Here is a 23774-nt window from a genome sequence, read left to right on the forward strand (position 1 = left end):
TGAAATAGCATTATGCCTTGCTATTATAGATAATATACACATTAGTGTGCGTAATCTAAAAAGACAGTTAGCAAGGCCTCAGCTATATCGGCGGCGCAATCTAAGTGAGCCTGATGTCGTCGTTAACTACATAGCTGACCAGCTATGTAGTTAATGACGAGATCTCGAATTAAGTATATCGTTATCTTGAGATCTCGAGAAAATTATCCCGTTATCTCGGGAAAACAACAGTTGTTATTTCGAGATAATAACTCGAGATCTTGAGAAGACAAATGAAATTAACTCGTTATCACGGGAAAACGGAGGAAATAAAATGTATGAATGCATGGCCCTTTAGGGCTTCTGTACATACCGGCTCTATAATTGTTAATTTTTATTTTTTTCATTTTTTTTTATCTTAAATATCTTCAATGTTTTATTATTATGCTTTGAAAGCCTTCAAGAGCACCTGGCAAAGCTTCTGCCACAGGAAACTGTTCAACTACTGAGAGGTGAATAAAAAGGTGCCAGCTCATTATTGTGTGAACAGCTGATGTTTGATGCAGACAGCTCTTACCTGTTAAGATAAATGTGTAAATCATCAGTGCTAGCATTTACGCTGACAAACCTTTTTTACAGCAGATACTCTGACTTGTCACAGCAGAGGCACAGGTGGAACTAATAATGTTAACGACGTGTTATATGCACAATCGAGAGGCATGTCTATGGAGGTGCTGTTTATCAGGGCGTCTAGAGGTATCAAGACACTTAAAATTGTATGCGTTTCCATACCTTTTTAAAGATATTTTTTAAACAAATTTAAGATTAATTTTTGGATAATTTATCTTTCTTATTTGAGCACTGAAGGTAAGTATATATGTGGTCTCGTAGAGAGGAATATGGTTATTACAATGAGTTAGGTTGATCTACATTTTACCAACAGGTAAGCCCAAGTATAAGCTTGAGCTCTCAACCCTAACTCAGTGTTTTTCCATTCCTGTTCCTGGGGCCCTCTGTCCTGCATGTTTTAAATGTTTTCACACACACCTGACTGAAATTAATAGGTTGTTATCAGGCTTCAGCAGAGCTTGACGACGAGCTCATCATTTGAATCAGGTGTGTTTGAGCAGGGAAACACTTAAAACATGCAGGATAGAAAGCCCCCAGGAACAGGATTGGAAAATCACTGCCCTATCTTTTCCTGCTGTGGCATGTCAAAATTTCTGCTTGACTACCATTTATCTCCACCTACTTCTGTTTGTCAGTATTTAACAAAAAAAACAACAACCAAAATGCAATTGTTTAATTAAAATGATTAAGATATCAACATGTTAAGGCATACTTTACATTTGAGGCAGAGCATTCAAAGACTTTATACAGTCTCACTTTGTTTCCTGTCTCAATGCAGAACAGAACCACGGTCATGTATTATGTAACCAAGTATGAAGTGGATGCAACATGAATGGCTATGTGTACGTTTGATACTGTAGGATTAACATTCACTGTGCAGTTCTCCTTGTGCTTTAAATGAACATGAAACATTCTGTGACATTTATATACTGTTGAGCAGTGATTTTGGTATTTTGAGATTGTCAGCATTAAAAGTAAAAAGCATTTAATCTGTATTTGTGACCCGTCTATTGTCACTTGTATGAGGAATCGTTGTGGTATCAATAAGGTCTGGCAGACCTAATGTCCACTCCTGTTTTAGGAGCTAGATCAAGCTTTCAGTTCATTCAGTCTGTGTCTTTTGCTCACAGTAACAAGAAGCATCTTCAGCATGTTCTCTGTAAACAGGCATCAGGACTTTGTGTCCGTTTGCGCCCGATGTTGACGGCCATCAGTCTCTAGGACTCCAGTTAGTAAGATCTTGTTCCACCAGCGCTCCCTGAAGCTCTGCAGACACACACTGGTCAGACTCTCCCCGTCCTGGCAGTCCTCCCTCATCTTCTCCGGGATCAGGTCCTCTGACATCACCTGGGAGATGAAAGAGAGAGAAATTGAAAGTGTATCCATGTGTTCAAAAAACATCCACTGACTTTTGCTCAGCTCCAAACCTAGGCCGACCCTAAACTGCCTGAAATACAGGCTTGGACACTAAATGCATACAAACACAAGAGCAAGAGCAGGTCTGCACCTCAGTGATAGCCTGCAGGGTTGCGTCTTTGGGATTTAGGCGCTGTAAAACTTCATCTGACGTCTGGAGGGCATTTTCACTGCGCTGCAGCACAAAGGAGGACTGCTGCTGCCGAAGGATCCTCAACAGAAGTCTGACAGACAAGAAGACATTCAGACACTATGATTTAAAGTTACACAATGTAAGAATTTTAGTTCAGAATATTAAAAATGAACTCATTATCAACAGAATGTGAAGAAATTAAAGTTTTGATGTTATTTCAAAGAGATGTCTACTGAAGTTAGCATGCTAACTAGGTAGCCCCAGTGCTTCCTGTCTTGTAATACCAGCATTTGTTTAAGTATGAATTCGGCAGCTGGCCATTACACCTTTAACCTCTTCATAAATGGCACACATCAACTATGGCATCAGAGATGTACCTCGTCCTGATGAAACAGGTGCAAGCTTTCAGCCAGATTCTGTCCTCATCAAGCTCTGCTGCCTCCTGTTGTTCCTCAGTCTCTCCATCATTCTGCTCCTCTGCTGATTCACACCTCTGTGGGGGACATGATCCTAGACAAGGTAAATACAGCAGATCACATCAAACCATGAGGACAAATCATTTATTTCTCATATACATGTTTGTTATAAGAGGTCTAAAGGCAGGTGTTTAGACAGGAAATGCAGTCCATCCTACCTGTGGTTGTTTTGCTTTCGAGCAGCTGCAGACACGTCTGTCCCAGGTTGTACCAGTGCCAGGGGTTGAAGGGCAGCAGGTTACACAGCTGCTGCAGACACAACATTGTGGATCCTACGACTCCAAAATGCTGGTAGATGGTGACCTTTAGTAAAAATTTCCAATTAATCAATGACGTTGGTACATTTCCATAGAATTATTTGGGGGGGAAATGAGTTTGTTCCCATTTGTGTGTGTTGTGGTTGATGCTGACCTTGAGCAGCAGGAGGCTGGTCAGGTGACAGGTGTTGGAGGCTTCTTTACTCTGGAGAAAGATCAAGTATATATATTACTACTGAGCACTGGCTGTTTTCTAAGCCTTAACTCTTAGATGGATACCTTACTGTCATTTTAGTAAACTAAGACAAGCACCTTCAAATAGGCTGTCATCACAGAAAAAAATGTAATCAACTTTTTTCATTATACAGTCACTTATATGAGACATTGTTCTGCATGGAAAGCTCATAACTGAATTACCAGTAAGGCTGCTAATTCCAGCGCCCTGTCCCTCTGTCCCAGTCTGGTGCAGCAACGGGCCATTCCCTCCAGTACATCTCTCCTGATGGTCAGGTTGTTGTCAGCGATCCACTCCAGACAGCTGCTGTATGCATCCAAGGCTTTCTGTACCCAACACCATTAAGAACAGACACCCAACAACGCTTTTTATCATCATACACAGACTTTCATGAACCTTGAGCAACTTCTGTTAGTTCTATTACAATAAACGTGTGTGTGTATAATGTGTGTTGTTCAACATATATTTCAACAATTCAACTCGCTATGATTACATGAGGAGTTTCAGTGAGATGTGGCTAAGTGCGTTTCCTGTGTCTTTCATTTGTCATTAAATGTTGTGCTTTTTAGGTGCATCCATACATTTGATTAGATGACTTTTGATGGATAGAAGATGTATGTACCTGTACATATCTGTTTATAACAGCAATAAAGCCTATTGGCTTTTAGATCTGCATGTTGTTATCTCAACAGAAACATTCAAATACCGGCCTGTGACAACAGTGTTGCATAATAGTCCCCATGGACAAGCTGGCCAGTAAAATGTAAATTTATGAATGTCATTAAACCAAGAGCTTCCACATCCTTATCTGTAACTTTCTGCCAGCTCTGCTGGTGGTTTGACAGCATCACAGAAAAACCACAATGGCCATTCATGAGAATTAGAAATTAGAGATGAGTGGTGATGACTGTTACCTGATAGTTCCCCTGTCTCACAGCCAAGTCACCTCTGAACTTGTAGACTTTCTGCCTCTCTAAAGTGTTGTCTGTGTCGAGAGCAGCACTGTCACAAAACCACTGCAGAGAAACAAGAGAAAAGATTACAATTTTAAAACACTTCACTTGAGTCAGCTCCTCCCTGACTGTGCTCTTCATGCACATTGCACTATTGTCACAACACAGAGCCACAAATATCAATGTGAAGCAATATGAACACCTTTCACAGAAACATTACCATGTGTCATGTAAAATAGGCTAATGTAATATATAAGAAAGTGGCTCACCACATGGAAAAGATCATGTACTAAATATGTGGCCTAAATAAGTATTTAGACAATAATATAGGGGAACGGAGATTTTTTTTAGGTATTTTATTGTTCAGCTAATAATCTTATATTAATGTGTTGACGTTGTTAATGATATAAACTTCTAGTGTTTAAATTCTGTGTACATCTTATTTGTGTTGCATGCAAGTTATAGTTTATTTTTATTTTATCTTATATTTCTTGTCTTCGGCCATGGAGGCATAAAACTGTTTTTCTTTTGGTTTTCTTCTCTTCTTGCAAAAGTGCTAACAGTCAAGTCAACCTCAGCTATATGCTAGCTAGCTAGCAGCTCTATTTTTTACAGCTTTATCCCGTCACGAAGCTTTTAGGAACGTCTGACTTTATCCATATTTAGCATGTTAAGCTGTAAATAATGTTAACCCGTGTTTGTACTAAAGTTTGTGTTCAGTCTCACCTCTGGTTCACACAGTTTGGCGTTATATGAGGACAGAGTGACGGAGACTCGGCTTCTCGCCTCCAAAAACACCGAGTCGTCAAACGTGCTTCCAAATATCTCCATCCGGAACTGAAAATACGATGAATCCCCCGATTTCAGGAAGGTACCCGTGTCCGAAAAAATAGCTAACAGCAGCTTATGTACTGTTTGTTTACACCCTCGTGGTTACACAGTCCTTTTATGTAAAGTGCACGACTAATATAGTAGCCAGGGTTAAAAGTTCCGGTAAGAAAGGTTCCGACCGATGATGATGATAGCGGGGAAGTTCCGCATGTAGCACACATCAACATAAAGACTTTAAATACATCTCAACTTTTATTTAGGCTCCATATGGACATCCAAGAAATACATACTGTAAAATTAAAGTTTGCAACCCAGACATGAATCAAATCAGCACTTTATTTCCATTCAAAGAAAATAACATGTACAGTAAATGCCATTCAATCAACAATACATATGGAAGGATGCAAAATGTATTTAATATAAATGACAATCTGACACACAAATTAATTTCAATTCCGGTAAATCTGAAAGACAAATATTTCTGATGTATTTATGATTTTTTTTCTTTTTCTTCCAGTATATATTTTTTGGCCTTGATGGCTTTATTGACAGGTCAGGTCAGAGAGGTGATGGGAAATGGGTTGAGACATGCAGCAAGGGGCTACAGGTCGCGCTCAAACCCTGGGCCACTGCAGTGAGGACAAAGCCTCTGTACATGGGATGCGTGCTCTACCAACTGAGCTACCGGGGCACGCTGAATAATTATTTTTTTATAGCAGATATACAATCACCAATAAATTGATAGCCCATTTAAATGCAAAGCATCCACTTTCAACAAAAGATTAAAACAAAAAACAAAGTGCAAGTCTCACAACAGCTAATGGTTTTATGAATGGTAAGTGAAGAATGCACTGAGACAACTTCAAACTAAATGCAAAAATGTGCATGCACAGCAACAAACAGTGAAAACAACACATTATATGGTTAAAACAAGTCATCTGTATAGTTGTAAGCCATGTTTACGCACCAGATGCTTCATTCAATCACTTCTATCTGGAAATCTGCAGCACTGGTCCCATCATCTACGACACACATTAGAGGAGAATTTGTCAAAACACAACACTCGATAAAATAAAATAAAAAATAGCTGAGAAACATAAAGCATTGATTTCTCTTACTTTGTGCAGATGAAATTAAACTTGTCGTAGTCAGACATGCTGAACCAGAGGTGGTCCTCTCTTGTCTGCATGGCACCACTCATGTCACAGTCTCCTGTGTTATTCTCTGGAGCCCAGCGATTGAATTCCAAGCGATGATCATCGACCCAGAACCAGACCTCTAGGATGCAGGTGTAGTGAAGGGCCAGCCACACAAAGGGAGTGTCAGCCGCTCTGGCCTCCAGCTCAGCCCAGGCCTGAGAATCTGCGTCAAGGATGGAAGCGAGGTCCTTGTTTTGGTCCCTGCAGTGGGACAGGGCATCTTCCCACGTCTTGTTCTCTTTGATCAGCTCAAATGGTGATTCTAGTGAAAAAAGGTGTAACGTTTTTAAAGTTAATTAAAACTAGAACTGACTTTTTGCCCACATTTAACTGCAAAGGAGACATTAAAATTAAAAGTAAGTATTCAAAGTAGTACCCCATCTCTAGATATCCATCATTGACTGTATGTGGGCACTGCATTGAATAAGCAACTCTCTTTGTGCATGAGATCATTGTACCTTGTTTTGTGCCGCAGATCCGCACTTCACACAGAACCAAATGCTTTGGTGCAGACAGTGTGATGTAGCGCCCCAACATGCTGGTATTACATTGAAAGTCATTACAACTGTTCTTTATGAAGTTTGTGATGCATTTACACCTGGAGGAGACAAAAAGATGAACATACAGTAAGAGGAAGACAAAGGGTGGGATGAGTGACGCTGCAAAATGAAGCAAAGTCAAAGTAACATGAAGTTATTACACGTTGTTGGCGATGCTGTTGTTCTCACGAGAGTTCCCAATGTGAATCGAAGCATCACTTATATCACTATTATGGTGCTCTGTGTTGTAGATCTTGATTGAAGAAATGTTGTAGACAGCCAGCAGGTCAATTGTCCACCAGGAGCTCTGCTGTTCCAGTGTGTGAGCACACTCTGACATATTCCCATTGATAGCTCTTTCAGAAGTGAAGTTTGTTCCTTCTGAAGTGTAGACTGTTGACTGAGATGTCGTCCCATTTGGTATCAAGCAGGTCGTGTTGCAGAGATCTGTACATGCAAAACATGTCGAATAATTCACTTCAAAAAATTTTGGCCTTTACATATTTAGCATAGAAATACTATCTTCTTGATATGGCTTGGGAGGAATCAAACTGATGAGCGTCAAGAAATGTATTCAGTCCTACCTGTGCCACCAACGATTGCAATTCCTGTGAAATGTGAAAAGATGCAAAGAATTACTGTTCCTTTTTCGGCCACTTACAGTTTTTATTGAGGGAATTTAAAAAATACTTCTGTTTTTATACCATAGATCCTCCCATCACTACTCTTACATACATCTATGCAGTAGTATAAGTATAAAGCAAAATAAAATATACGAACAAAAATACAAAGAAAAAAAACAAGACAACAAAATAACAGAAAAAAAAACAAGTCAAGAGCCGCTGGGAGCAGACTGGAATGAAGACGACTTGTTTAAAGCACAAAAAACATCACATTCATTGAACTCTTTTACATGACAATGGCGGGAAAATTATTTAGTCCATTATTTACATCCTAAAAAATTATAAAAACAAAACAGAGCCTGACCGATATATCAGTTATATATTGGCTTATCACATATATATCATATCATGTATATGTTGTCTAAAATGCGACGATATGAAACCTTTCATTTTTTTGAGATTATAATGCAGAAAAAGATATGTGGGATAAGTTATAATTTAAAAAATTCCCCAATTAAATTTAATTTTTTAATATAAAAAATTGGTTATCTGTTGGGCTCTTAAATAAAATAGCCTGGTTCAATTACACACATATTCTCACAATTTCAATTAAAACCTGTAATATAGGCTGCTAAGACTACATGTTATTCTGTTCTTACAGTTTTTATACTTACAGCCAAAAATATTTCAAACCAATACTAAGGTCTTACTAAAGTCACGTTTACAGGTTAGGTTCCTGTTTAGTTTCCTATTTTTTCATTCCAGTTTTGTTCCAATTCTCAATTCGAGTCATCTCAAAGTTACTGGAAACTATAATATTATTGCTTGGTAATACAGCAGTAAGCACAGTATCCCATCCTTCAATACTAGCCAAATCCTCTCTATAAAACATGAAGTTATTTGTGCTCTATTCAGGACTGCTGAGCCATTTACAGTCACACACAATGAACTATTTTATGTTGTCATCCATGCCCCATGTCTCATTCTGCTTATTGATCATTTCAAAGATCACTGACATACAGTACATGCACGGAAAGTGAGCTACTTACCAATCAGAGAGATGATCAGCAGACTCCACGACATCTTTACTGTGGAGGAGAAAATACAGCAACATCAGTTTAGATAAATATCTTGCACAAATATTTGTTGAATATTCTGCACAGACATAGATTAATAAAGCTTTATTTTTCTTTTAAATTGCACAAATGTATCTATCTCGTCATAAAAGATGACTACGTAAGGACAAATTGGTTATTCAGGTTGTACTAATCTCTCTTACCTTGTCGGTCTTTCTCTCTCTTCACAATGATTCTAATATGATGCCTTTTTCTTCCAGCTACAGCTGTATTTGTAAATATCTCCCTCCCCTGACTGCTGCCTGTCTGGTGGAAGGTTCAATAAAAGTGCAAAGGTTCAAACACATGCAAATTTTTCTCGCTTCAACGGAGGACGATATGTTTACAAAAAGGCCATATTCAAATCTATTTCCCCTGCGTCAATAACTTTTGTCTGCAAGTTTCCTCATTTGGTCCTAGTAAAGAGTCAACAAAGGCACAGCAGGAAAAAAAGGACACGAACAACTCTGTATTCTCAACAACTGGCACTGCATCCCTGATGGTTGAGTTTAAACACTGTTTGAGTATCTATCTATCTACTCACCCCCATGCCGATGGGAAGTTGGTTGAAGTTTTGTAATCCACAAAATATTTCTTGAGCTTCACAAAAACTGCAGCATTCGCCTAAACAACTGAAATAGATAGGGACCTGTTTTAAATAACATGAAATAGCTCCCTACACCTGTCCGGCAGACTCGCCAAGTCTCCGGAAGCCCCAAGATCCCAAATTAATTTTTAAAAAAAAGGTTTTACACCTTTTTTAAGCCAGGATCCTAACTGTCGCTGCTAAGCTAAAAGCGTTGGTGTGCATCTTGTCTGAAGTGGAAACACAAGCTTGACTGTGCTTCCAGGGTGTCAATAACATCTTTTCAAATCAATTTGAGATCTCAGATCTCTTAGATTACGCTGGATGAGCTGTGTGTAGTCATTTTATCATTTTTGGGGGCTGATTTCCGCGGTCCCCATCTACTTCAGTTGTTTAGGAGAATGCTGCAACTCTGTTTTGCTGTGATGCTCCAGAAATGTTTTGTGGGCTCCAAAACTTCACCCAACTTTCCATGGGCATCGGGGAGAGTAGATGATGTCTGAATTTTCATTTTTGCATTAACAGTGACGATAAAATAACTTCTATCAAGAATTGTGTTGCAAAGTGTCTCGCCTATACAAATATCTATAAAGTAACTAGTAAGTACCTACAGTCCTGAATAGCTAAATCTCAAAAGTAACTCATGGTGACTGTCAGTAGGGTCCAGGTGTTAATAGGACACTATGCACAACTTTTAGCTCTGCATCTGCATTTAATCCAGACTGCTTCACATCACATTTATTCAAAGCAAAACACGCAGAATGTTGCCCACAAGCGCACACATCTTTTGATCAAAATTTATTGGGTTTTGTCCTCAAACAAGTATAAAATATAAATCTTTTCTAAATCAAGCTAGAAATCAAGCCAGAGCCTCAACAACAGCTGGGATCTTAAATTAACATTGCACAAATCATCTGCCTCACAGCTGGTAGCTACAAGCTGCTTATCGCTGGGGCCACAAGAGGAACTTAGAGCTTTCTAAAGCAAGCCTGCAGAGGCGAAAACACAATCATACCTTGTTTAATCAAAGTTTATGACAGATACTCTCAGTTTGTAGCACATTTCTGATGTACAGGCAGAGTGTTGAAATAACTTAGATGTAGATGGAAATGTCAGTTCCTGTAGACACAGAATAACACCGATTTGAACTGTTAAGGAGTTTTAAGTCATGATTGTCGTAGGCAGTAACATCATCTTTGCCAACCAACCTCAACAAGTCAGTGTCATTTCCAGAATCCCCTCCAGCTGATTTTTACAGGACTGACATGACAGCCTATCTTTTAAAAGCCAAATTTATCAGTTGAAGTTCCCATTTATTAGTATACAGTTTTATCATTGTGTCTCTGTGTCTACAGAACCAACTGTAACTTAATAAAAATCACCGTCACCATCTAGTAAAACAGGTCTGTAACTTGTATTGAAGGGCAAACAGAGAGAAAAGTGTTCATATTACGTTAAAAAGCAAAGCACGCTCTTTAGAAGCAAGAACTTGAGGGTAAAAACTGTCAACAGATAAAAATCAGATCAGAAAACCGGAAGATGAAAACTCCACTGTAAATGAGATTTAAAAAAGAAAAAAATCAATTCATACGTACAGTATATTACAATTCTGATAAGGTGTTTGTTGCTCTTTTATAAAAAAAAAAAAAAAAGCTGGCTGCTGTAAAGTGAAAACATCTGAATCTCTGATTGCTGTAAGGAACATTCAACCAACTACCTGCGTAAATACAGAAAACAAGTGAGGACTATAGCAGAAGTACAGCGAAGGATACAGATATGACATTATGTGCACAATAGGACAGCAGGTAAACTACTCAGATCACAATGTTAGCTTTTAGCTCTACTGCACAAGGTTAATTGGGATACATGAAGACTGTTGGATATAAAATCACAACTCAGCGAGCAGACGCAGCACCTCAGCCACCTGAGAAAACTATTTAAATACATGATTCATACTGAACGTAGAATTCAGGTTTAGTAGACGGTAATATTGTAGGAGAGCCAGGCTGGTTCTGTTTCTAACAAAACAATCATTCACCTAATATGTGGCTAATATCAAGTGTTAACATGGATGACTTCTGTTATGGTTGTAGCTTTAGAAGTATAAAGGATAGGGACCCTGGTTAGTTCTGCCATTTATATTGCCAGTTCATTAAATTGGGAGATTATGAGCCAGGTTAAAAAAGAACTGTCAAAATGTGTGCAGCAGAGGCTGAGACATCACGACTCTAGCATTAGTCAAACTCTAAAAACACAGCATCCTCCTAAAAATCAATGGAGAGCTCTGTTATATATTGATGTAAAGCCTCAAATGTAAAGCCTCAAATTTGGACACATGATTAAGAAGAAAAATGTTTTCTCAATGCTATCAGAACATTCTTTTGTGCACGTCTTTTCTATTGAGTTGTGATTCCATATTTTTGCAACAAAAGTACCAAAAAGCCACTTGGGCAACACAGTCTGAACTCTAAAACTGATTCTATTTCAAAAACACTACTCTATTGTACATATTGTATGAGTTTGTCTTGTTAACAAACTATCCACTGATGTCTGGAAAGAGTTGTAATGACACAGTTTTTCATAGATAGAAACATATAAAACCATTCAAAACCGACTGACTAGAGTAAAGAAAGAGCACACTGTAAAAGACGGTGGGCTGGATACCTGGGGGAAGGTGTAAGCCTAACCTGTGGACTAAAACAAGGTAAGTGCGGAGCCAGTTTGTAGCCTGTGTAGATTGTGAAGTAGCAGGATTCAAATGGTTACAAAAGGGCTGCCGCATAATTACCGCAAACTGTGGTGATACCATAGTTTACTCTTCGCTTGCTTTTAGTAGACTCTTGGCATAAAATGTTGCTCAAAATGGAGCAAGCTAATTGAAGTAAGCCTGTCCAAGCTAACAGTGACAAGCCTAAAATAAAAGAGTCCATGAAGTGAAGAAAACAGAAAAAACAGGTCCGTGGTTCCAGTCAAGTTGGTGATGAACAGTAACTGGTATTATAAAAACTACTAAACTATTCATCCCAGATTAGGCTTCTACTGTGCCAAGTATACCAACCCAAAATATCGTATGTACAAATAAGCAGTTGTTCGTCTTTGTTATTGCATGCAGTATTAGACAAAAGGTATACCTTAACATTTTGAATTTGTTATTTTTCATAGCTGGGCACCTGTTACATTACGACAACATGTTTTATAGTTTGAGCTCTCCTTCAGTTGCCATAAACTAGCTATCTTAGCTAGTGTACAACTAGCAGACTACATTGGTTTCAAAGATACTCACTTAAAAAAAAGGTGCTAACATGTAGTGTAACAAGTGCCTGGTGGAAAAAAAACAATACAATTCGGAACACCAAGGTATCTGTTTAAGGACTTAGAACAGAAGTTTCCAAAGTCAACTTCAGAGTATCTAGGCATCTTTTAGCATCAGCAGAAAGCAGAGCTCGGTCATGCATCACAACTTAGTTTGAACAAGCTTGGCTTAAGAATCACCCACAGTATGTGATTTCCAAAGCATCAACAAATTCCCCCTCATCATCTTCTGTCGAGAGTTGGTGAAATTCTGTTCAAACAAGCGAACGACCCATGGAGGCACATAGGTTTATCTGCAAAGCTTCATCAGAGTCTCTCCCCCTACTTGTGAAGAACTGTTGTTGACACAGTTTTCAGTCTGTTGTCCTGTCAGTTTACTGCGGTAAAGTGTGAGGAAAACAGTTCGAAAGAGGAGTGTTATTTGGTAACTTCCCACCGAAGAGGGAATGCTGTGCTGTTTTGTCAGGCATCACAACGATCCCTTCCACCAGAGGAAGTGAATTTTTCAAGAGTCTGTTTTAATCTTCTGAACCATTTCATTCTGGTGAAGACGTCCCTACAGCCCTGTTGTTCTGTCTTCCTGTTTTGTACACAATTTAATGAGACAGAGAGCCAACAGGACACAGCTAATGTTTACAGAAACATGTCTTGGGAAGTGCACATCAAGAGTCTAGGCATTCATTTTACAAAAGTGGATTGGAGGATAGGGGTCAAGAGTCATACAGGGGTGTGTCGGAGCAGAGCGACAGTACAAAACAAATATAACACGTGCATTTTCAAAAGGAGAAAAGATTATCAATGGGGCTCAAATTGTGCAATTTAGCAAAAGAAAGTGGTGGGTGATTGTTCTTCTAGTTTTTTGAGCCTTCACATCCATCTATGAAACAACACAAATTATTTTAAAAAATTGATAAATCGATTCCTCCTCCTGACAACACAAGGTTAAAAAAGGCAAAACACTGGTTCAGTTTGTAGTTGTACAAAACAGATTTGGTCTCTCAGAGCCATTTTATGGTATAATAAGAGATTAAGGTGCCTAATCAGGATTTAGTCCACAATGTACACAAGTGGACAAAGTGCATTTTTAAAAAAGGTTTAGGTGCTTCACGTTTTTCTCTTCAGTGCAGACTGGAGTCAAATTGTTATTTGAAATGCTGTTTAACAGTCTTTCTTTAAAGTACGGGACAAGACCCAAAATGATTCACAGGCCTTGTTTTTGACACAAGCAGATGAGCACAAACCTAAAAGGCAAGGTGTTTGTGATTTGGTGGTGATTGTAGCCTTGGCAAGGTGATAACTTGTGGATTGACTTACTCTAAATTTATACAGGAGCTGCAGCTGGTGCTTATGTTTACATGGTTTGGAAAAAACTCTGCAATGCTGCACCTTTATCTTACAATTCAGTCCATCCACTCCACCCATCAGAAACCCATCCCCAGTAAATTCTATGTGAAACGCTGCGGCTAATTTGTTCTGTTACTATTATCATTTGAGTGAACCCAGATGTCTGCCTCACAGTGGCCGTTACTTTGCTCACAAACAGTGTCATGGCCTCAGACTGTAGCCCACTGTTAAGGAGACAACACATTCAACTTTGGGACAACAGCGTCACACTATTCTGGATCTACATAACAACAAAAAACCTTGAAAAAAGTCATAATAGGATAAACATAACAGGATGTGTCTATCAAAACATGAAAAGTTGGTTTAAAAAGGTTAATAGCAGTGCATATTAAACACATACTGTGGCATTTTTCCATCAGATTTTTAGGTGTTCATTTAGAAAGCTATAATATTAATAATACTCATGAAACAACAAGCCACTATAAAGGGAAGACTTGAGTAGACATCCTATGTTTTAAAAGCATAATGGCATTCATTCAGCATTAAGGTACTCTGTCTCATATTGAGATAAAACGCCTGACTTTCAGTGTCATTATCAACCCAGGTCGGCACAAACAACCAGCTGATTCCTATCTGGTCCTTGTTTTGATCTTCACGACAAAAACATACTGTAACATGTAAAAATCAAACAGTTCCACACACAGATGTATGTTAGTTTCATTGGGGACATCGCTCAGGAGTGACATCTAGCTGTGAAACATTTTTAAGCACCTTTGTAAACACAACAGATAAGTCTTTTTTTTTTTCCTTTTCTTTTCTGTGTGCGCTGTTAGTTTGGGACCAGGTGTGAAACATTCATAACACTGGAAATTAGGCCTGTGCTCACAACAACACACCATCCCTCGGAAATGCAGCATAAATGTTTAAATAAATCTTCATTTTAGCAAGCAAGGAGTGCAAATTTAACAAGGGGCTTGGTGGACATTAAAACTGTCAATTCATCTGAGAACTTCTCATTTACAACAGCCAGTGTTCATCAATTGCTTCTCAAGAAGGATGTGTGGATGTGTCTGGATACACCGCCTTTTTTAAGGTACAGTTTTCATCTTCAGCTCAGCTTAAAGATTGCACTTCGTGGTATTTCCTTTCGACAAAACATTGTGTAACTGCTGCTTTTTAAGCTTTATCAAAGGTTGGTGTGCCACTACGGATTCGCGGGGCTTGCGTTGAACTCTTCTTTACCATCATGTCTAAGCTGTTTCACATTACTTACAGTAAATATGTACTGAGAGTGAGCTAAAGCTAATTGTCCATCTGTTAGTCTCATGTAGATGTGATTCAGAAATAGTTTGGAAAAAACAGTGAATTAATGTTGCAAATGAGTATGCATGCAAATCAGTGGCAAAAAGACTTGGTTTAGCTGACAGTCTTCCAGCATTGATCATACCAGTATTTCATTTGTAACATTCTGTACTGTTTCCCACAATCATCAGTCTTCAGAAACGGACAAGGATTTCCTGACGCTACGTGACGGCTCCCAAACCTCACTGTCATCCGTATCATCGCCGTCATCGTCCTCCTCTCCTTCATCCTCTTCTTCTTCTTCCGCCCCTGCGCCAGTCTGCTCCCCCGCGGCCGTCGAGGCCTCTCCCTGCGTCTCCGCTCCCTCGTCCCCTCCTCCTTCGTCTCCATCCGTCCTTCCCAGGGCCACCTCCTGGAAAGGATCTGACCCTGCTTCCAAGCGGCGCTGGACCTCGGCAAACCACTCCCTCACCTTTTGACAGAGAGAGAAACACTTTGACAGCCTGGTGAGAGCGAGATTGTAGCTTACCAGTGAGGACACCAAGGTCATGTCTTCTGTAATATTTCTGGGATTTCATACAAACTTTACCTGACGTAGGACTGAGGACTGAAACCGTATTAAAAAAGTATTTACAAGTAATTGACATTGTGTGGGATTTTTTGGTTTTCACAGTAACAGAGTTTAAAATCCAAAATACTTTCTCAAGGCACGACATCTGTCATGACTGTTAACTGCTGCTGGATTTTAATGCCAATTTTGACAATTTTGGGACCACACACCTAAAAACTTGACAAAAGGGGAGAGGATGGTGATGACAACAGAAATTGGCAAAAAAACTTGTGGAAATCATATATTTGTGTATGTGAGTGTGCGTGAGTTTGATTCCATTTTCTTATTTTCTAATCGTCACTCGTTTTAAATCATACGACACTTAACAGAGAGCTGCAGTGGTCAGGATAAAAGTATAACTAAAAAAATGGAAAAATACTTATATAAAACATGTGTGGGCAGAAGGTACTATTAGAAGCTACTGGGACACAGAGCCCTGGCTGACAGTCAATCTCACTGATATTCCAATAAAAAGATCCTTTCATTACCTGTTCATAGCTCATGTTGGTCTTGGTGACAAGCTCATCCAGGTCTTGCTCATTGAGAAAATGGTGCTTCAGGTAGTACTCCTTCAGAATCTCCCTCCCAGTCTTGAATTTCTTTGACGGGGGAGATCTATTAACATCTGCACTATACGAGGCAGACCTTCTTGGCTGCTTTCTGGTTCGAGACCGCCCCCAACCACGATTTCGGCCACGTCTTTTTCGACCGATGCTGCCGCTTCCCATCTTATTGCCTCCTCCACCAGTTGGCCCTTCCACATTGCCACTTTGATACTGGAAGAACCACTTGAGGTTACTGTTCTTCCATGAGTACCGAGAGTCCCCGAACCAGCTGACGATGTAGGACCGAGCAAGGCCGCTCTCTTCTGCCAGCTGGTCATACTCCTCTGGTGTGGGCCACTGGGTCCGCACAAAGGCACTTTTCAGAATATGGAGCTGCTCCGGAGTCTTTTTACTCTTATCTTTCATGTCTTTGTTGCTGCTGGGCAGCTGCTTACTGCGTCCACCGGGCGGGGTCTGACTACCTTTACGAGACGAGGAGGCAGTAGGAGAAGAAGAAGAGCTGGCTCCTGCTCCTCCTTCTCCTGCTTTTGCTCCATCTGTCTCCATCTTTCCTCCCTCTGAAGAATCTGGGGAAGACGTGCTGACAGGTGGCATTTTTCGTCTCTCAGTGAACCAGGCATCAATTTCTCTCCTCGTCAGTTTAGTCTCCGTCCTCAGGCGGCTCAGCTCTTCGTCTGATGGGGTGCTGCTCTTTTCAAAACTTTCCTCCAGCACCACCAGCTGCTCCGGAGTCTTCTCCTTAAACTTCTGCAAGGTGAAATCTGGGAATGGATTCCATGTTTTCGGCCGCGTCTCCTTCTCCTTCACAGGAGGAGTGCGTGGAGGAAGGGGAGATGTGGGGGTCTCGTCGCTTGAGTCAATAACAATGGTGGTGGTAGCGCTGCTGCTGCAGCCTCCTCTTCCACCTCCATCATGGAAAACAATGACATGGCTGTTCTTGGAATTGCGCTGGTTGTACCTGGTGTCGCTGAACCACTTCTTGATCTCTCCCTTTGTCAGGTTGGTGAGCTTCATCAGCCGGGCGATTTCTGCATCAGTGACAAAATGGTTTTTCAGGTAGCTGGCTTTCAGCTCTGCCAGCTGCTCTTTGGACTTCTTAGGCCGCAAACTGAATGTATCAGCACTGAGGGCCGAATTCTCCTTAGAAAAGGAAAGGGGAAAGTTATATATTAATCAAGGCTTTCTGCAGTGCCATTTGACATACACAGGTGCCACATACCAGCTAGAAGAAAGACAAAATGGCTACAGGTGAGATTTTGGGCACAAAAAGCATTTGTTTGAAAGGCAGCAACAAGTGCTGTCCTTACCTGGGGAGAAAGAGAGGGAGGCTGGACAGTGGTGGCCCGTTTCAGCTCACTGTTTGTTGGGGTGGGCTGGCAGGGAACTCTGCTGGAGCTCTGAGACTGGCTGGGCAGCCCTGCCACTGTCAGAGTGATGGGACTGGTCACTGGAAGGTTCCCTCCCGGGCCGACCTACAGAGAGTCAGATAGTAATGACACACTAAATGAAAGGATGAGACATATAACCACACAGGGATGTATTTGTTGTTGAAAACAACTGTAGATGTTATTTGTAACACTCCACTATGGATAACACCGGTATTCGGGTGAGTAACTGCTGAAATGTATTCAAGTACTTGCATCAATGGACTGCTGTTTTTGACAGACTCCATTTCAACTCTCCTTAATTTCTAAAAAATATGAGTCAGGCCAGAGACCAAAACCAACACAGATGAGAGCATGCAGCTGAGTGAAAGATTTCACACAGAAAATAGAGTCTAACAAGCTCTGAATGTACTTGGTGCAAGACTTTGGTTCACAAGATAAGATACATTTCCAATGTAATGTGTGGTGACATGTGTGTCACATGTTATTTTGACAAACTCCATAGATCTTGTCTCCAGGCAGATACTTTAACTAGCTGCTGAGCTATAAGCAAACCCAGCATTTATGGTATGGTTTGTGAGACTGTCTTTACAATTATATTGTCTGCACGATGAAAAATACACTAACATTTTCCAAAAGGGAAGCTTTTCTTCAGCACATAGTAAAAATTAGCATATGACCTACTGAAAATTATCTGATACATCACAGAGAGCCTTTTAAGTCTGCTGACAGGGAATCTCATTAACATTTTAAAACCTTGTAAGACCTAGTAAAGAGTTGTGAAACTGTCTTCAAAGATATGAACAAATATTCAAAACATATTCATTAAAACATTATTAAAACAAAGAAAAATGACCAGAGACTGAACAACAGGAAAGGAACACAATGGCTGATTGCTGATTGCAAGAGACAGCAGTATCCTCAATACGTGATTAATTATGGCTTCACTCTTAAGACATTAATTTTAACTGGTTCAATATATGTGAGGCAATGCGGCAGACATACAGTTAAAGGCAAGGCAGGTCTACGCCTTGTTAGTCTTGTTATATATGGTGTGTTTTCTTTCCTTACCTACCTGTGTGAACACCAGGCCAGGCTGGCCCACTATCTGGCACGTCTGAAGAATGGACTGCAGGCCGTTGGCAGCGGCTGAGAGTTGGTGAGCAGGTATAACAGTGATGGTCTGAGGGACCGTGTGCACCGTGCCATTGAACTGTTTTCTTCTGGCCTCCTCCACCTCCTCTGGAGTCCAGCTCACACCGTGCTTCAGCCGCTGGGCTGAGAACCACACCTGGGTGTAGATCAAGCACATATGACTCAACCATTTACAAAAATATGCAAAAAGGCAATATTTAGTATATGTCAGACATTTTAAAATAAGACTGAGTTGGCCTTTTTCTCTTTTTTTAAAATAGAAAGCAAGGAGCTTCTACTTGTAGATTTTTGAGGTATCTTATCTTATAAAAACGGAAAACCGGAGATAGACACATTATCAGATCCGATATACAGCATTTTTCTGATTACTGGAATTGGTGTTTTTATTTTTTCCAGTGCCAATAAAATGAAACAATTTAAAAATGTGCTACTTTGGCTCCAATGCAGCATCCTCTCTCTGTCTGTAGCCACCACTCTGTGGTCTTACACATGGTCCCACCCACAACATTAGATTAGTTACACTTTACGAGTAATAGCCCACTAACACTAAAAAATCCAAATCTGCAAAGTAACTAGACTTATACTTAGACAGACTTTATTGTCATTCAGTGAGCAACAAGTGAACACAGAACAAAATTTCGTTTCAGAGGCTCAGCATAGAATTAAGATGAAAGTATATCAAAAAAATACCACAATAAGAAAATAAATATCAAAAACAGAAACATACTAAAAGTGCTCAATTATTAACTTAAATTAATAGTAACTTAAGTTATTAAATAAATGTAATGGAGTAAATGGTAAAATATTTGTCTCCAAGATGTAGTGGAGTGGAAGTATAAAGTAGCCAAAAACAAAAAAAATACTAAAGTACTTTAAAATTGCTCTTAAGTAGTTGAGTAAAAAGTACTTATTGTCTTTCCATCACTGGTTATTCAAAATTTTGACACTTAGATTTGAACTTTCACAGCAAATATATATCGGTTGCAAATATTGGTTATGTGTCTCCTCTGTTACAAAGAATTAGCAGAGGTATCTGCCCTGAAAAAAACATACTGGTTGATCCCTACTGAAAACACAACATTCTTTGTGAGCAGAGGTAATCTACCCAAAACAACATTTACCTTGATCTGTTCCTCTGTGAACTGCGTCTGTGCTGCCAGGCTGCTGATCTCAGCCATGGAGGGGTAAGGAAACTTCTTGTATGTGCTGCCCAGCAGGGGGTTGGTGTCCATAGCTGCACTGTAGGATGGGATGCTGCTGAGGGGAATCAGTAGCTGGGGCTGAGCTGCTGCTGCTGCTGCAGTGTGCTGGGCCTGGAAAGCAGAAAGCACCTGAAACAAAGAAAGAGAGGGGGGAGATAAGAAAGGACTGGACTGATAATAAAACAAAATGGCAAAGGTGAGACACTGCCCGAGAAACACTGATAGAAATTCAACCTCTCTGTTGAATTCCCCCTCCAGACAAAAGTATGTTTTGTCTTCTTGTTCCTACAGTTAAATGTTTGAGCTTCACTGAGCACTGATTTATATGTGCAGAGTTTGAGGAGGACATGTTATTTTAAGGATTTTGAAAAGATAATAGAACATATTATGTGAAAAATAATGCATCACAAACACATTATTAGTTAAAGTACAGAGTTTAGTATACATCTAAACACATGTGTGGAGGGGACATTTAAAATTACGGCCAACCATTATCCAAAGCCTTCCAGCCGTTTTTTTTCTTTTTACGTTTCCAGGCTGCTGTTGAGTCTGAATACATGTATTAACTTTTTAGAGATAGGGGCAGATGTATTCTTACGTCCATACTCCTGGATGAGTCAGCTAAACACTTGCATATTCAAGACTTCCTACCTGTGCCAGGCCAGCAGGCAGGACTGTGGGATTTAAACTGGATGATTTCCTCTGCTGCTCTGAGGGTGGGCTGACCAGCAAGCCGCCTCCCCCGAGCTTCATGGAGTCATGCAGCAGCATCTCCACAGGCGTCATCGGCCCTAGAGGAGCTTCGATGGGTTCCTGCTCTCCTCCCACCTCTCCCTCGACACCCCCTCCAAAACCCTCGACTGCCTCATCTGCTGACTTCAGGGACACTGCGATCCTCTTGGGTTCAGATTTGGTCTTCATCCTCATGATGGGGGTCTTGCTGAGAGAAATGGCAGCAACCGCGGCAGGGTCTGCTCCTCCCTCCTCGGGTGTATCACACTGTTGTTCCTGGGTCGGCTGGTTGCTGCCCGGATCCTCAGGAGGGTTTGTAGCGCTGCGCTTCAATGAGGGGCTGAGGACTTCACTGTCTTCTACAGTAGAGACACTGGGCTCATCTGTAATAACGATGACACAACATTGTGTCATTCCTGTCAATTCAGAGTTTAAAGTGCCATCGTCATCGTTACATGGAGAAGAGGCTAAGAACAATCTCACCTGTATCTGGAGGGGTGGGGACAACCACTACTGCCTGATCCAGCTCCTCTGCGGTCGGACTATCCTCTGTTCCCTCCTTCACCTTCCCCTCCTCATCCTCCGCCTCTTCCTCCTTTGTCCTTTCGGTTTTCTCCTCCACCTCTTCCTGCTCCACCACATCAGAGGGCAGCACCATGCAAGGTGTGGTCGATTTCCGGCGACTCGACATTGTCAAACCAAACTCTGTTTACTTCTGCGTAGATTTAAGAAGATCTGGGACAGAAGTGTCGAGGCTCACATGTCTTAGGTGGTTGTGCTCACATGCTAGAGTCCTTGAATTATGTACAATATTTCTGGTGGGGGGGAAACATAACAAAATACAAATGTCAAAAAAATTTAACTGTAAAAGACATTTGGACTTATATTCTCGAATACGTATTTCAAAGATTGGCCACCTTCGGTGTAACAAGGCTTATCAAAAGCATCTTCAACTTTGAGGTGTAATTAGGTTTTTTTTTTCTTCCTATTAAAAGAAACTGAGTACCTGTAGGATTTGGAACTTTACTTAGACAAGAGAGGCAAAGCTCTTGTGCTTTATAACAGGCAAGCATTATGAGACCAAACAAATACTTAAAGAAAGATTTATCAGTAATGAACGTTACTGTTACTTGCAGCCCTACATAATCATGATATAGTAAGACAACAATATCATGTAAATGTATGCAATTGTTTCTGAAATGTAAAGGGGCTTCTGTGAACTTCTGTGCAGTGCAGGAAGCTGGTCATTAGTTTATGTTAGTGGACTCCATTTCTAAACAAACATTAGCTACTGTTGCTCTATGGCAGCAGAGCGGAGAGAGGCACTGAGACGAGGCACTCGAGAATGTGCATAAAGTCACATCCTTTGGATTTTTATGGAAAATCCGACCCGTGTCCTTCACAAAGAAATCCACAGTCCAGCAGCATTAAACAAATTGTCCACAGGCTTGTATAGGCAACTGAGAGAGACGGGGAAGGTCTCATTTATCCCGTCACATTCAATCTGCTCACAATCTGCTTGATACAAATTGTTTCTTAGAACCTCTTTAATAAACCCTGTTTCAAATCATACAGAATGTATTGTTTTTGTGCCTACTAAAAACGTGATATTTCAGGGTCATAAGAATGAAGTGTATACAGCCTGGGGTTTATGTAGCCAGACACACAAGTGAACATTGAAGGTGCTCAGGTGGAGGAAACACCTGTGCACCTTCAGTGTGGGCACTTCTTTCAGCATGATGACTAACAGCGTGATTCATGTAGGCCTGTAAAAGGATTGAACAAGTGCAATTTTGTATGAGGTTTGCATTTGTCACCAAACACAGTAATAAATATAAATATATGCACATAATTGCAAGACAAATTCACATTAGTGGCCAATGCAATAAACATGTTTCAAAGTTATGCAATCGATTAATAATTCCATCGTCTTGAAATTATGCTTTTACTGCTTTTATCCGTTTTATTTTTACATTGTAAATTGGAATAAAAGTGAATGTATTTGAACTGATGATCAGAAACAAGAAGCTATTTGAAGAGTCTTTGTTTTTACATTGTATGCGCTAAAGTAATAAGTCAATAACTGGTTGCAGCCCTGATTGAAATCATTAATTCTCACAAAGAACTATGTGAAATCCTAAAACATATGAATCCACATAAACGACATTAACTATAGTAGTGAATTTTCAAACAACCCAACATTCATACAAGCCTTATTCCACTGAATTAACAACACGTTGGAGTGCATCTCAGGGTGAACCCACATAAAGTATTGGTCTCCCAACAGTAGCAGGGCCCAAATCAAATGAACACCAGGTTATAATGTTTTTTTTTTCTTAATTGCACGTTTGGCACACACTGGCTGCTTATTGCAAATATTTGATTTCATTTTCATTTGTGTCTTTGTGTGTTAATAAGGATCCTAACTTGATGGTTACCGCCCCATTTAGCCAGCGAAGGTCATTCACCATGATAGAGGTGTTGGAAATGTGTAATTATAATGTCCACTTCTGCAGTATGTCTGGAGCCCATTGTTCATCACTTAATGCTTGTTAAGTCTGTCATATAGATTGCACCGTGAACAATAGCGTTGACTGTGTACAGCCTTCAGGAGGTGATCTGCATTAACAGTTAGCGCCTCAATAATAATTTGGAGGTGTGAGCTAGCTAATTCGATATTATTAAAGTAACGTTAAAGCAATAAATGAACATAAAAGGACATCTAACTTAGCATTACAGCATCTAGCATGAATATGTGGTGGGCCAACTAGCTAGTGTTAGCCGGGGCGCTCATTATTATTGATCATGTCTGGCGGTAAACTTACTGGAACTACTGAAATGTGCACTGTGTTGCTACCAGGCAGGCGAGACGAGGCGAGAAGTAATTTCCTGGGTCTCTGCAGAGCAGCCTTCAGCCTCTGTCTGGTGGTGTCTGTCGGTGTCTCTCCTTCCCCCGGCTAACCATTCAGCCCCAGCCTGGACGGGACCACAGCAGCGTTCACGTTATTCGGGCTCGCGGGTCTCCCAGAGCCAGCGGAGGGAGGCAGACAGACAGACGGACGGACCGGTCTAGCGGCTACGGCCCCCGTCTGCAGATGCTGGAAACACCGGACATCTCTCTCCTCGTCGGAGCAGGTTATTTTAAGTCCAGGTCGCGCCTTTGTAAAAACTTATATAATCACAAACACGGTAGT

General features: G+C 40.4%; 3 protein-coding genes across 3 annotated transcripts; all 3 read right to left on the reverse strand.

The window, feature by feature from the left end:
• Positions 1-1267: 1267 nt before the first annotated feature.
• c17h8orf76 (chromosome 17 C8orf76 homolog) lies at positions 1268-5017 on the reverse strand. Its single transcript, XM_073485286.1, has 8 exons — positions 4806-5017; positions 4041-4142; positions 3309-3452; positions 3046-3096; positions 2793-2937; positions 2536-2668; positions 2117-2249; positions 1268-1956 (listed from the first exon to the last, which is right to left on the reverse strand). Exons 1-8 carry the CDS (start codon positions 4908-4910, stop codon positions 1780-1782), a joined length of 990 nt encoding a protein of 329 aa, XP_073341387.1. The 5' UTR covers positions 4911-5017; the 3' UTR covers positions 1268-1779.
• A 215-nt stretch (positions 5018-5232) lies between these two features.
• On the reverse strand, positions 5233-9355 carry LOC141012238 (uncharacterized). The gene is made up of 7 exons (XM_073485672.1): positions 8551-9355; positions 8321-8359; positions 7233-7256; positions 6810-7095; positions 6568-6707; positions 6029-6371; positions 5233-5932 (listed from the first exon to the last, which is right to left on the reverse strand). The coding sequence occupies exons 2-7, from the start codon at positions 8352-8354 to the stop codon at positions 5929-5931; spliced, it is 831 nt and encodes a 276-aa protein (XP_073341773.1). The 5' UTR covers positions 8355-8359; positions 8551-9355; the 3' UTR covers positions 5233-5928.
• Positions 9356-14348: 4993 nt separating this feature from the next.
• Positions 14349-23774, reverse strand: LOC141011707 (zinc fingers and homeoboxes protein 1-like). The gene is made up of 8 exons (XM_073484952.1): positions 23406-23774; positions 21064-21395; positions 20500-20963; positions 19768-19977; positions 18567-18782; positions 17414-17578; positions 16029-17246; positions 14349-15402 (listed from the first exon to the last, which is right to left on the reverse strand). Exons 2-8 carry the CDS (start codon positions 21269-21271, stop codon positions 15118-15120), a joined length of 2766 nt encoding a protein of 921 aa, XP_073341053.1. The 5' UTR covers positions 21272-21395; positions 23406-23774; the 3' UTR covers positions 14349-15117.

The sequence above is a fragment of the Pagrus major genome, chromosome 17 (assembly GCF_040436345.1).
Source record: "Pagrus major chromosome 17, Pma_NU_1.0".
Lineage (NCBI taxonomy): Eukaryota > Metazoa > Chordata > Actinopteri > Spariformes > Sparidae > Pagrus > Pagrus major.